This window comes from Rhinolophus sinicus, chromosome 10 (genome assembly GCF_057876585.1).
Source record: "Rhinolophus sinicus isolate RSI-liver-muscle chromosome 10, RSI-T2T, whole genome shotgun sequence".
NCBI classification, from domain to species: domain Eukaryota; kingdom Metazoa; phylum Chordata; class Mammalia; order Chiroptera; family Rhinolophidae; genus Rhinolophus; species Rhinolophus sinicus.
This window is the reverse complement of record NC_142510.1, coordinates 16,682,092-16,696,309: the sequence shown is the minus strand read 5'-3', so window position 1 is coordinate 16,696,309 and position 14,218 is coordinate 16,682,092. Positions and strand designations below refer to the sequence as shown.

Sequence of the window (14,218 nt, the reverse complement as noted above, 5' to 3'; positions counted from 1 at the left end):
GCTGCGTGTGTGTCAGCTTCTTGCCAGGCCAGCCCTTCCCTCAGTGCCACAGGGCAGTGTGACACGCAGAGGAGGACAATGCAATCACCCTGGGAGAGAAAAGCCCGGGCTGCTGAGGTCACAGAGGGAGTTCCAGGGCTGCCTGTGATGCAAATGGCAGGAAAACCACCTCACGGGCGTCCGGAGTAGGCAGTCCCGGGCCTGTGCAGCAAAGCAGAGGTGCCAGCAAGGAGCCAGGTCATCCTGTCACCGCACTGCCCGCCCCTAGCAGTCAGCTGTCCATCTTCATGTTGGTCATCTTGTGCTTGCTGGTGACTGCTGGAGTTCAGGTCCTTACACTAGGACCCGAGGGCGGGGAGGGGCCAGGGAGGGTCTGTCCTGAGCCCCTCTGGGCCTTGTATCAGGGAGAGGACAGCTTTTCCCAGAAGCCCCCGAGCTTGCCATCATGGGCTCAGACCCATCCTGGCTCAGCCAGGTGGGCCGGGCGTGCTTCTCCCCAAACCGAGTCAGGGCTGGCTCCACGCCTAAGAAAGGAAGGGATGGGGGAAGTAGGTGACCAAGAGCATCTGCCACAGAGGGCTTTTCATGGGTGTCAGCACTGAGCCCAGACTCCTAAGAGGAGGGGCAGTGAGGCCAAGGCCGTGAAGGCAGGGGGCAAGGTGGCCCATGGGTGCGGTGTCCGGAGGGCCACCGCGAGACGCAGCCGGGAGGAGGTGCCTCCCTCCTGTGTGGGACACGGGGTTGGTATGCTGGCCACACCATGGGGGGTCAAAGGGTTGTGAGGCTTGAGGCAGCGGGGTGGTGACAGTGGTGTTGTGATGAAGTCTGGGCTGGGATGGTCGCCGTGCAGGGGTGTGGGGGGGCTGATTTGTGGCCCACAGCTGAGTGAGAGGCGGGGAGGAGAGAAAAAGCAAGGGATTCACACAGGGTGAGCCAGGGAGGATCAGACCTGGGAGAAGGGAGGGGGTGGAGGGTGCAGGCCTGCCGACGGGGGCACTGGGTGCTGGGTGTTCTGGGGACTGACTGCAGGAGTTTGGGGGCGAGCTGGCGGTACAGGGATGAGGGCTGTTGGCGTGTTGGCACCAGGTACTCCAGTTCTCGGTATGGTGAGCATCTGTCTCCTTCCCAGGTGGCCTCGTGGGCTGCAGGGGGGAGGGCGCAGGAAGGCAGAGGTGACAGCACTTCTCATTGGTGTTTCTGGAAGGTCACTGCTGCCGGAGTTTGTTACAAGCTCTTTCTTGATGCATCTTAGTGAAATCTCCCTTGCGGAAGAGAAAGGGCTTAACGAATCATTCTGTCCTGTTCACAGGTTTGTGCCAACGAGTTTAAAGAATTCGTGGAGAAGCTTAAAGAGAAATTCGGTTCATCCCTAAAGAATCCTAACCTTGAAATCCCAGACACACTCCAGGAGCTGTTTGCCAGGTACGGCTCTTCTCGGAAGGTTCTGTGTCATCCTCGTGGGGCAAAAGAAGTTAGCAGCTGGGGCTGCCACGCTCTCTGCCCGGGTCAGCAGTGCCCCAGCCTTGCAGCTAACCCTGCCGTCTCTCCTGACTCCACCACCTCATCTCCTCTCACAGACTTGCAGACAGGCGGCCACTACCATCCCTCACCTACCCGGCACTCGTGGGCATTGTCCCATTCAGCCTCACGGCCGATTTAATTCAGGCTTTCTCCTCCGGTTGGCATGCCTTTGCTCAGACGCTCATTTTACACATGAGGAAACCGAGATGTAGGAAACTTGCCCGAGGTCCCAGTGCTGGTGAGCCCAGGGCTAGGCTTTGAACTTGGGTAGGTCTGACCCCAGAGCCACGGCCCTCTCCAGCTCAACCACGTGGCATCTGGAGAAAAACACCTGGATCTGAGCACAGAGCCCTGTGAAATGTTACAAACCTTGCCTTCTGTGAACCGGGCCTGTTTCCTCTGCTCAATCCCAGAGAGAATCCCCTCTCTTCACCGTCCTCACGAGACAGCCCCTCCAGCCCCTGTATTTCCGAATTTCTTCCTTAAGGAGAAGACATCTCAGTCAGTTCCTGTTTGTGAACTCTGCAATATCTTTGCCGTTAGGCCTCTGGTTTCCATTAGAGATCTCATTTCTTCATTGGTTCAACAAATAATTTAGGTAATGCCCGCTGTAGGCCAGGCCCGAGGGGCAGGTCAGAGCCATTGTCAGAGTTGATGCCCTTCAGCTGTTTTGGGGGTCATGTTTGAGTTAGTGGCAATAAACTGTTCCCCAGATTCCCCAAGGGCATGGTTTATATTCAATCCTAAGAGCCTTTCATAGGTCCAGTTCTCCAATCCCCACGGATTTTCAGTCAAGTTATGGGGCAACTTTTAGTTTTAAAAGAAGACAGTTAAAAAAAAAAATAAAGATTTTTAAACGAGAGTTCATGAACCATTCAGAAGAAAGAGAAAGTTCGAGCTGGAACTTGGATCTAACACTAACTTTGATCCTGAGTCTTCAGGCAGGCGAGGCAGAAAAGAAAATGGTTCCAAGTATTTCCTTGTTTGACCAGACTGAAAACAGTCCACTTGCTTTTTGGTTTTTGGTTTTTGAAAAGCTGCTTTTTCAAAAGAATTGACTATTGCAAAGGTGAATTTTGACTTTAGTTTTATAGAAACCAGAGACATGTCTTACAGTTGGTTTTTTTTGCAAAGTCACTTCTACAGTTTATTCTTGTATTTATTTGCTTGGCATGAGCACGCTAAAACATCACAGGAAGCTCAAAAAAAAAAAAAAGAAAAAGATGGGGAAAAGAATCCGTAATTCCAACACCTGATACAGCAATTCCCTGTTTGGCCATTTTCTTCCAGCTTCTTTATCGTGCTTGTTTTCAATCGTAACGAGCCCACAGGTTTCTGTCCTCCTTTCCCAATGAACCGTAGCTCCCTGCTTGTTAGCATTTTTCCATGTTGCTTTGAGCAGTCCTCATTTTCTCAGCCTGCGTTTTTGTAACATGCTCGCTTCATGGACAGAACACTGTACTTTCTCACTTTAATTGACATGTACATGTTTGCATTCTAGTGAGTTACACCGTTATTCAGCATTTCCGCCAAGAAATGACGTCTTGAGCAAGCGTCAGCTCTGCGTTGTTGCACTGACGTGTTGTTTCTGTTTGTTTCTCATGCAGATACAGAGTTCTGGTGATTGGAGATAAGAAAGACCAAATCAGGAAGGAGGATGAACTTAATAGGCAAGTACTGACATTCATACCGAGTGCCTTTTCCTCAGCCACTTGATTAGGTTGCCTGTCACTTAGCACGAGGGCAGCTAGGGCCAAATCCAGCCTGCCACTTGTTTTTGTAAATAAAGTTTTATTGGAAACAGCCACACCCATTCTGGGTGTTGTTTGTGCTGCTTTCATCAGCACGTCAGACCTGAGTGGTTGCAACAAAAGTCAGGTAGCCCCCGAAAACTAAATTACTTGTGATCTAGCCGTTGACAGAAAAGGTTTGCCGCCCCCTAACCTCGCATATTGCTGGCCTAGCCTGAACTCACAGCCCATGAGCTTTCAAGGGAAACGGCTTCTTTTTTGGCTTTTTTTTTTTTTTTGCTTTCCATCTTGAATAACCAATATTCAGTTTGATTTTCACTCTGTGTTTCAGTGAGAAACCTATTCTCTTTGGAGGAAAACTTGTTTAAAATGGCATGCAAGGAAAACACAAGTACTTAACCACATTTGGTAGTTGTGAAAATCTGCTTCTACGTCACGTCACCCGTCCCACCCCAGGCTGAAACATTTTTCCTGCCAAAACTGACCAGTTAGTAAGGCTTCAAAACCATTCTTTGCTTTTAGTTTACACACTGGGCATTCAGGTCACTTTTGTGAGACCAGAAGCTGTTTTTTAAAGAGAGCAGACCCCCCCCCCCCCCGGCTGTGCCGTTTGCTGAGGCCTCATGCCGCCCCTTCCCTTTCAGCGTGGATGACATCTACTACCTGGTCCTGCAGAACCTGATCCAGAGCACGCTGGCCCTCTCGGACAGTCAGATGAAGTACTGCCAGTCATTCCAGGTGGGTGTCGGGGACCCAGCTTCCACCCTGCAGCAGCGCCCCGGGGCTGGGGGCCATGAGAGGCTGGTGCCTGAGCTCTCGCTCTTTCTCTTGTTAGCTGTGCAGCCTCAGGGGACCTGAGTTCCCCTCAAACTCTGGCCCTCGCTTCTTCCGTCTTTGAAGTGTGGGCCCTGGGTCTGGTGACCTCCAAAATCCCAGCGCTTCAATGAGGGGTGGACTTGTAGGAGGCGAGGCCAGGGTGCTCCCAGGGGGCCTTGTCCAGCGTGGTGACGGGACATTCTGCCTGCGGGGGAAAGGACCATGTGTCTGATTTAGGCATCGAAGGAGAACTTGGCTATGGAGAGTGGCCAGGCCATGGCACATGTAGAAGCAGGGAGAGCAGTTAGCTGGAAGCGACGGCGAGACCTCGTGGTGGCATGAGCTAGATGGTGGCAGGTGTAGACAGCACGACCCAGACGCATCTGGGAACATAGTTTTGGGGTGGAGCCCACAGACCTCCTGATGGGCTGGGCAAGGGGCATCAGAGAGCGAGCGGCCTCAGAGATGACCACTGACTCCTGGGGTCTTTGCATCCAGAGACACAGGGTGGGGTACAGGGCCTTCCTTTCTCTCCAATCGCTTTCCTTCTCTATGGTCTCTGAGGTGGGACGTGATGGTAGGGTGAGGGCTGACCGCCGGGACTGCTGGCTGCCCCTGGGCTCTCCCCCAGCCCACCCCCAGGTGCCAGCTCCAGCCTCCCGGCCCCTCGTCCCCCTACCAGCTACTTTTGTCCCCCGGCCGGCTGCAAAGCCTTGCTCACATGCCTGCTGTGTTGCAGACCTTCCGCCTGTACCAGGAGTACAAGGACCAGATTCTCGTCAAGGCCTTCATGGAGTTCCAGAAAAGGAGCTTGGTCAACCGGCGCCGGGTCAGCCACTCGCTGGGTCCGAAGAAAAACCGGGCTTTGCCCTTCGTGCCAATGTCCTACCAGCTGTCCCAGAGCTACTACAGGTGAGCACCGACGCAGGAGCCCCGGGTCAGAGGCTGAGCCAGGCAGGGTGGCGCACGAGAGGGGCAGAAACAGGACAAGCGTCTTCATCAGAGTTGGCAGCCGGGGCCTCCTGTGGCCTCGCCTACGAGGTGTGTCAGCTGGGAACCCGCTTTCTCACCCACCCCTGTCCTTCCTCGTGTGGGCATCGGTTAACACTCGCGGAATTTTGTGTTGGGGCATTTGCCGGTTTTATAGGTAGTTTGTTTTCCTTTCTCCTGTCCAACTGGGTGAGATGACTTCCCGATTTAATAACGTCCAGTTCAAAGTGCGCCCTTCTGGTGGGCGTCCCCTCAGCACCTCTTCCTCACACTCAGAGCTGCAGCACACCGCCCGTCTCGCAGGCTCACACACTGCCGTGTGAAGCCATCAGGTGTCTCGACTCAGTTTGTGGCACAGCAGCAGCCTGAGTGGGTGTGGACGGGTGAGAACCACTTTCCGGGGGCCCCCCTGACGGAACACCCCTCACGGCCCCCAGCGTGGCCTCACGCCAGCCACAGGCGCGGCGTCCTGCACCCCCAGCCCCCAGCCGCACAGGGCGTCCGTCAGAGTCGTCCCAGGAGTTCCTCGTGGCCGCCCTTCCCTCAATGCGCTCCCCTTCTCACGCTGTCTCCTGACCGGTCCTCAGTTCTGCACAGACGCTGCCTTCAGAAACAGCAATGACACAACGAATGCTGCTGTGTTTCTTTTATCCGTCTTTCTGCCTGTGATTTCAGACAACTGGCTCCTGTCCTACACACCCATCCCGAGTGACCCTCAGGCTCCCTTGCCTCCCCAGGGAGCGGCCTGGTGTAGTAAAAAGAACTGTGGCCTGGGAGGCAGAGGACGCGGGCCCAAGTCCAACAAGACCATTTGACCTCGAGCCACTTCTCATATTGCAGCGTCCTCATCTGTGAGCCAAGGGTGGTCAGCAGATGACGAGGACCTCTGGGTCCCTCTCCCTGACCTCGTAGGTCCCTCTGTCTCTGCGGTGACAGTCTTGGAAAGTGACACTTTGGGCAGAGTCAAGGGCTTGACTGCGGCCGCGTTTTGGAGACAGTGAGATGGATGCAGGCGTGTCCTGTCATCTCTCCGTGGGTTCAGGGCTTGTCTGTACAGTGATTAATCACACAAGTACATTCACCTTCCCCAGTGTGGCACCTGTTTGTAGTGAGTGTGGGGCACAGAGTTAGCCCAACGCGTGCCCCGGCCTCGAAGGTGCTCAGGTGAGTGGGGAGAACGCGCGGTTCGGCTGAAACTCAGCGCCGTCGTCTGAGAAGGAAGAGAGAAGCGGGTGTGTTGGTTTCGACCGCAGTGACCGGAGTGGCCAAGCCCGGCCAAGGATGGGCCTGTCCTCAGGATGCCGTTCCTTCTTTCTGTCTGTGCAGGATCTTCACCTGGCGGTTTCCGAGCACCATCTGCACTGAATCGTATCAGTTCTTCGACAGGATCCGCGCTGCCGGCAAGTGGGACCAGCCTGATAGATTTTCCTTCAAAGACCAGGATAATAACGATTCCCCGAGTGACCTGGTGGCGTTTTCACTGGACGGCCCTGGAGGACACTGTGTGGCTGCCCTGACCCTCATCTCTCTCGGCCTTGTTTCCGTGGACGTCAGGATTCCCGAGCAGATTGTCGTGCTGGACAGTTCAATGGTGGAGAACGAGGTCATTAAGAGGTAAGCGCTGGCCCCGCATACGCTGCTCTGAGTGCAGCTGGGGCCCGTGGCCCCGTCACTTCCTCTCACGGCGGCGGTGTCTGCAGCTCTGTTTGCCCAGCCATCCGGCCTTATTCATGCAACAAGTGTGCTGACTAGCGTTGGCACTGCGCGGGCATTTGCTGTACAGACAGCAGAGGAGCCCCCAGTAGGGGCCTGTCACACCTGTGACCTGGGGATGCCCGTGCCACGTGCAGTGTGGGGCCTCCTGGGGGGGCCTCGGGCGCCGGGGGAGCAGAGGAGGCGGGACTTAGCTGGGTCACCGTGTGACAAGGAGGGTGAGCAGAGGAGGGGGGCTTGGCGGGGGCTCCTTCAGGGCGTAATAGCCGGACTGGGATATGATGGGAATTAGGCCTTGTGTGGACAGACCAGGAAGAGTTTTCAGCAAACGGAACAGTCCTTGCAAAGACGCGAGGACGTGAACGAGTGAGCGCAGGGCTTGGGGCGGGGGACAAGGGACCATCTGAGGGGCTGCCCGGCAAGCGCTGGCCACTGCTCAGGCCGCACCACAGGTGCTGAGGGCGACAGTGTGTGCCTGGAGGGCCGGGCCGGGCTGGCCTGAGTGTGGTAACCCAGGGCGGCTTCCTTCTCGCAGCCTGGGGAAGGACCGGGCCCTGGAAGAGGACGAGGACGAGGACGACCTGGATGAGGACCCGGGCGCCAAGCGCCGGGGCATTGAGGTGAAAGCGCGTCAGGCCTCTCACACCAACTACCTGCTGATGAGGGGCTACTGTGCCCCCGGCATCGTCAGCACCCGCAACCTGAACCCCAACGACAGCATCGTGGTGAACTCCTGCCACGTGAGCTTCCGGCTGCGCCGCAGCCCCACGCCCATCCAGCTCGGGCCCACTGGTGAGCGCTGCCCTGGCCGCCGCCCCCAGCCCCAGTGCCCACCTCCCCGCTCCCAATGCCAAGGGCGGAGCCACAGAGGATGGGCTGAAACCAGGGCCCAGACGGCTGCCACCTGGGTAGCAGCTCCAGGAGCGCACACACCGGCCCTGGGCGCCCCAGCTGTGCTCACGTGGCTTCACCAGTCACTTGTCTGTGGGGGGTGGGGGGTAGGAACAGCCTCAGGCCCCTAGCCCACCCCTGGCCCCAGGCCCCGGCCTGCTCTGGGGCGGCTTTTTACCTGCTTCTGTCTTTAGTTTTGGTGGTTCCTTTTGTAACGTTAAATTATGCGTTTTTATGACATTTTTAAGTATTATCTTTTGATTTCTGAGCATTCCACTTACATTCATTATCTCTCACCTCCTCTACTCCTGATTTTTCTACTTTTCCAGTCCTTCTATTGATGACCTTTGAAACTGTCAGTAACTGATTTAAGCCTCCGTTTCCTGTACCCTCGATTGCAGGCCGTCTGTCCTCCCTCTGCGTAAATGAGACTGTTAGGCCCCGTCCCTTCCCTGCGTTCTCTTCCTCCTTCCCACCCCTTTCCTGCCTCTGACTGACTTGATTTTTACAAGCCGAGGTGGATGGTGTTCACTTGCAGTTTCGTAACCACTGTTTGTGTTCTGTGCTTTGTCCGGAGCTGGACCCGGGCAAACGAGTGCTGACTGACTGGGCTCAGCACAGACGCTCTTACAGGAGGCCGCAGAGAGCAGCCCTGGCTGGTGGACGCAGAAGCAGGGCTTGTGGGAGGGTCCCGGGGGGTCTGAGGGGCTGTGAGCAGAGCGTCAGGAAGCTGTGTCCCAGGGCCCCCCCTCCAGAACGTCAGGGTCACAGTTTCCAGCCCCAGCCCCGTCTCCAAGCCCTTCTCTCTGAGTCTCAGGCGAGAGGACAGCGCTGGCCCCTGGGGAATCCAGCCGCTGTGGCCACAGCCCAGGACCCAGGGGCACATCTCAGGAACCGGCCTGCCTGCCAGGGGCCTGCTGCGCCCACCCAGAAGGTGGCCCCTCACTCTTTGGGGAGCCGGGACTTGGCACTGGACCATATCCCACCTCAGTATCACCAGTGCACTTCCGGGTTGTAGGGAGGGGGCTCCTGTCAGGCCTGATGTGCTCTCCCGTCTTTGCAGACCCTTCTCTGGAAGACCTGTCAGTGGGAACCTCCTGCCTCCCCGACACCTTCACCAGGCTGATAAACCCCCAAGAGGACACCTGTAGCCTGGACGAGTTTGTCCACCAGGTGGAGCTGTCCGGGTATAAACCTGGAGATGTGGCGGCCGCCTTGGAGGTCCTGGCGGCCATTGCGGCTGCCGGCTGCTTTGGGGTGGACAGGGCGGCACTGAGCAGACAGTTCTCCTCCTTGGGCACGGCCGACGGTGAGCGTACCAGGGCCTTCGCAGACTACGTGCAGGTGAGCTGTGCTCTCAGGTAGCCTGGGGGAGCCCACACACGGCTGCAACTCCCAGGCTGGGTGCACACTGCAGAAGGGCTTGGCTGGGGACAGCACAGTGTTTTTAAAAATGGAATTAGTTGTCAATAATTAAAAATGGGAGAGTTTGCCTAAAACCCAGCTTCTCCTGAATGAGGTTCGAAGGGCCTGTCCAGACGGGGCCCTCCCGGCTCCTTCAGCACCATTGGCTGGAGCCCCTTGCCTCACCACGGTACCTGCTGGGCCTGTGGGCTTCAGTGCCCTCGAACCCAAAGAATGTAACAGCAGACGGCCCTTCCACATGGGGTGGGACCTGGTGCCCTGTGCGCTGGCGGCAGTCGGAGGCGGCAGGGTGCTTGTCACTTGGTAGTGACGTCATGGAGACACCTGCCTGGCAGTGTCGTGAGATGGGAGGAGGATGGAAGCCAGTGCTGGCTGTTACCAAACAAGCCCCCCCAGTGCAGGAAGTAGGAGCGGGTGACGGCTGCTGCTCACGTGGGGTTCCATTATTCATAAAAGTCGTGGTGTATCTGGAGCCCGGGGAGCTGAGGGGTGGGGTTGTCCCCAGGCCAGGCCGTGGAGCCCGGGCAGCAGAGCCCACTGACGGTCGGGAGCCCCCTCAGGTCCCTGGTGCCAGGCCCAGGGGGGTAAAGGCCTAGAGGGCAAGAGCCCGCAGCAAACCGGCCCCTGACCCACACAGCCTGGATGTGAGGCCTGGTTCCAGGCAAATTCCTTCAACCCTGACATGTGGGTTTTTGAGACAAAAATCAGAAGAAAGGTGATGGTGACTGTATGTGCCTCCCAGAGCTGGTGCAGCTCCCAGATGAGAACAGGACATTGGAAGCCGGGCATGAACATGGCAGGAGTTACCATCACTCGCATGGGAATGATACTGGCTTTGGCAGGAGAACCTGACAGTGGTCGTGTGGGAGGATACTGGCCGGGCAGAGTGACCTAGAAAGTCACTCAGCTTCGAGGGTGCAGCTGTGGTCCCAAGTTCACGCATCTGACTTGTACAAATAGACACACTGAGCCCGGAAAGGAAAAGGACGGCCCCAAGGCCACATGGCCAGCAGGTGGCCGACCCTGGCCTGGACCCCGGCCTCGGCCTCGGTTTTCTGCCCTGATGGGCTTGGGCTTCCCACCTGCTCAGGATGCTGAAACACATCAGGCGGGGGCAGCAAAGCCCGGTGGCCCTGGGTCCCGCCCAGACCCCATGTGTCTCCCTTGCTTCCCAGGACCTGTTGGAACGACATCAGGTGGTGGAAGTCGGCGGCAACTCCATTCGCCTGGTGACCATGGCCTCGGCCCAGCCCTGGATCCTGCGGTCGATGCTGCCGAAAGGGAAAGAGGAGGAGGATACTGACACTCAAAGAGAAGACCCCCAGGCCAGACCTCCGGAGGGCCCGTCCAGCGAGGACGACACTGCAGAGAGGCAGGCACCACCTTCTCAGGGCTCCCAGGGCGGCAAGAGGCGTGCAGGCTGGGCGAGCACCGACGTGGCCGGGCCGACTGGGGAGGCTGACTCCGACAGTGCCCAGAAGCCCCCGGCAAAGCGGCCCACGCTCCAGGACGTGCGCTTGGGCCCCGGCCCTAGAGCGGAGGAGGCGACAGAAACCCCGGTATCTGCTCTGCCCATTGCTCCTGAAGATGCAGGTGCAGGGGAGCCTCTCCCAGGAGCATCAGAAGCCCAGCAAGAGGACCAAGATGGTGTCGGGGGACCCGGCTCCCCAGGCCGAGAGCCTCCGAGCTGTCAGGCCCAGCTTTCTGAGGGCTCGGAAGACCCCAGAGGTACAGCATCTTGCCCCCCACCCCATACCCGCCTCCCGTCAGGTTGGGGCCCCGCCTCCCATCACGATGGGCCCCGCCTCCCGTCAGATTGGGGCCCCGCCTCCCGTCACGATGGGCCCCTGCGGAAACCTGTGTCCAGTCCCATCCCATCAGTCCCGCGTGTGCATCCCCCTACATCTTGACAGTGGCCTCTGCAGGTGGTTTCTCAAGGTGTTCCGTTTTGGGGGCTGTTTTTGCCCAAGGGTTCCACACCGCTCTGCGGTCAGGGCTTCTGGGTGGAAGATGAGGTGTCCCTCGCTGGGATAGCGGGGTCCTCACGGCCCTGGGAACGAGTCCCCACACGTGCCTCCCGCATCCTTCCCGGCCATGTTCTGGGTGTGCTGGCTTCGGCACTGTGGCCACCACCTCGAGGACGGAGTCTCCGTGAGGAACGGGGTCCCTGTCCCTTGTTCACGGCTTTGTCCCCACAGCCCGGCAGTACTTGCTGAATGAATGGAAGAGGCAGAGACGGGTTCCCACTTTCTAAAGTCCCTCCCGTTCTTTTCCTGTTGTGTCAGGTTTGGCGGAGACTCCTGTGGCTGGCAGCGTCCCGCAAGCCGTGCAGGAAAGGTGCGTGTGTGACTCAAATTCAGGCCTGGGCCTGTTGGCGGCGAGTGGGGGCAGCTTGTCCTGGGGGTCCTGGCAGGGCACCCAGTAGTGATAACACTTGAGGAGCAGCAGGACTGGACATGCCCCCAGCGGTGGTCCCGGGCCCGTGGGGGGACTTGGGAATGTGTGGGACTGTTAGGTCGCCCCACTCCCTGGGGGCCAAGGCAGGTGCCCCTGCGTCTGGCGGGTGGGGCAGCAGCACTGGGCATGTGCAGTCCCGGCTTTGTCCCGAGCAGCGGGTTTCACAGAAGCCTTTCTGGTGCGAGGGCCCCCCCACGTGTGCGCCTGGCTCCCAAGCACTCAGGCTGTCCCCCCCTGGCCCCGTGTGGAGGTTGGAGCCAAGTGGGCAGCCAACCCCTGTGTACGACACACAGGAGATTTGCATTCCACCCTCTGTGAGCTTGACCTAAAGGTGGCGCCAGCCGTTGGCCCAGGGTCCGGGCCAAAGCTCCTGTCCCTCCCCTGCCAGAGTGGGGGGACACGGGGGCTGCTGGCTCTTCACGGTCTTTCCTCAGCTGGTGCTCACGGGCCCTGGGGTTGGGACCCCTGTGACCTGGGCCAGGCCCCGCCCTCCTGAGCCTCAGTGTCCTGTCTGTGGAGCCAGGGCCCCCCCACCACACCCTGTGAACGAGCTGCCCCCACACCCCCTTACCTCCGAGCCTGACACCGCTCTGCCCGCTGCAGGGACTGTGAGACCGTCTGCTTCCTCAGCCGCCCGTGGCGCGTCGTGGACGGGCAGCTGAACACGCTGGTGTGCAAGGGCATGATGGAGGCCGTGCTGTACCACATCATGAGCAGGCCGGGCGTCCCCGAGAGCTGCCTGCTGCAGCACTACGACGGCGTCCTGCAGCCCGTCGCTGTGCTCGAGCTACTGCAGGTGCGGCGGGGCGGGCTGCGGGGAGTCCTCCGCGCTCCCTCTTCCTGGGCCCTGGGCTGGGGTCTCAGAGGGCTCGGGTGCTGGGCACGCTGGGTGTGGCCACCACATACAGGCACGACCCCCAAGGGGCAGTAGGTGCAAGGACTGGCCCACCGGCCTCTGGGCAGAGAGCCAGGCTCCCCAAAAGAGCCTCCTGTCCCAGGTGTCTCCCTTACACCTACCGGCCCAGAGAAGTCTGCCTCGCTGGCGAGTTCTACGCCCGTGTTCCGTCCTCCTGCCTCTGGCCTCCTTGCCCTTTGGCTGCTGGCTCTTGGCCCTGCGTCTCCAGTCTCCACACTCTTCCCTCGGCCCCCTGCAGCTCCACCCGCGCCCGCTTCCTGCCCCGTGCCCCCAGGCCGGCCTCACTGCCGTGCTGCTGCTCAGGCCTAAGCATTAGCATTCCCGGGTCTTGCCTCTGACATTTCTTCTGGAGCAGGGGTCGCGAGCTCACGGGCCCACGGGCAGGCCAGTAAATGAGTGAGGACCCCTCGTGGGCGGTGGGAAGAGCTGGACATGCACCCTCGGCCTCCTGGGCAGCCTGATCCTCATCCTGCACCCCCAAGGCCATGTGTACCTGCGAGCTCCAGGTCCCCCATAGAAGCTGAAAACCTGAAGTTCAGTGTGAGATTTCCCAAACTTCAAAGCGCGTATAGGCCAAAGACAGCCCCACCTAGAAGCTGTTTGGCCCGTGAGACGCCCGTCTGCGACCCCTGCTCCACTGCACAGATGCCGCTCAGTCTCTGTCTTGCCCTCGGCTTTTTCCTAAACCCTCCTAGTAAATCCCTACTGGTCGTTCAAGGCCAAGTTCAGGTGTCCCCTGTCCTGGGAAGCAGTGGACGTGGTCTGTAAATGCACCTGTAAAACTGTATGTTGGTATCTCCAGGGCCTGGAATTCCTCGGCTGCATCAAGAAACGCTTGCTGAGGAAGCCGGCGGCCGTCTCGCTCTTCTCCAAGCCCACGGTGGCCGAGGCAGACGTGCCCTCCAGCCCAAGCGAGAGCTGCATGGTGTTCTACGAGCCCACGCTGGACTGCACCCTCCGCTTGGGCCGCGTGTTCCCCCACGAGGGCAACTGGAACAAGTGGGTCCACTTATGAGGCTCGTGTGGCCCTCTCGACCCTCCCTTCCCTGCTGCTGGCTCCTCAGGAGCGAGCTCTCCTGGGCCGGGGCCTCGGCCACGCTGGTGCTGTGGCCTGGAACTCCGGGAAGGGGCCTCCCGCCCGCCTGCTCCTCCGCCCAGGCTGGCCCGGGGGCCCTGGAGTTGTGGGGCCCCACCCTCGGCCGTGGCCTCCACGGGTTCCCAAGATGTGGCTGCCCAGGCCCCGAGCGTCCTGTGTGGATCTCAGGGCTGCCAGCTGTTGGCCAGTGCGGTTGGGGGCTCTGGGCTTCCAGGTTCTCCCCGTCCACACACACACGTTCCAGATTATTCCAGCAGCACAACAGACTCGCCTTGGCTCCCCAGAAAGACCAAGTGGCCCTGAGTGGTGGAGCCCTGTGGGGACGTGTCTCAGAACGGGGGCTGTGTGCCCCGCTGCCAGGCGCCCCAGGACAGACTCACTCCTCTCCTGGCCACACAGCTGACCCCTGAGGCTGGGACTGTGTCACCCAGATGGGAGCCTGCGGGTCCCTTTGTAGCCGTGTGAGCCCCGTGGCAGGCCTCCCGCTGGGTGGGTGCACCCTCTCCCGCTGGCTAGAAACCAGGGGTCCCTGTAGGTTTAGGGGTTTGTTTGTTTTGTTTTTCAGTCTCTTTCCTCATTTAAAAAAAAAAAAATCCCCTGGCATGTATTTATTTATTTTTTAATTAAAGTGAAGTAAATGCA

At 59.0% G+C, this 14,218-nt stretch overlaps 1 protein-coding gene across 3 annotated transcripts in view; it reads left to right on the top strand.

Moving 5' to 3' along the window:
* GTF3C1 (general transcription factor IIIC subunit 1) overlaps nt 1-14,218 on the top strand; it is a 65,652-nt gene extending 51,434 nt beyond the window's left edge. For all 3 annotated transcript variants that reach the window (XM_074322764.2, XM_074322763.2, XM_074322765.2), the window contains exons 27-37: nt 1,310-1,422; nt 3,129-3,191; nt 3,917-4,010; nt 4,828-5,000; nt 6,405-6,692; nt 7,327-7,583; nt 8,746-9,026; nt 10,283-10,835; nt 11,393-11,444; nt 12,168-12,360; nt 13,283-14,218. In XM_074322764.2, coding sequence (XP_074178865.2) covers nt 1,310-1,422; nt 3,129-3,191; nt 3,917-4,010; nt 4,828-5,000; nt 6,405-6,692; nt 7,327-7,583; nt 8,746-9,026; nt 10,283-10,835; nt 11,393-11,444; nt 12,168-12,360; nt 13,283-13,495 — 2,280 coding nt within the window. In that variant the 3' untranslated portion in view covers nt 13,496-14,218. The remainder of the gene's footprint in view (nt 1-1,309; nt 1,423-3,128; nt 3,192-3,916; nt 4,011-4,827; nt 5,001-6,404; nt 6,693-7,326; nt 7,584-8,745; nt 9,027-10,282; nt 10,836-11,392; nt 11,445-12,167; nt 12,361-13,282) is intronic.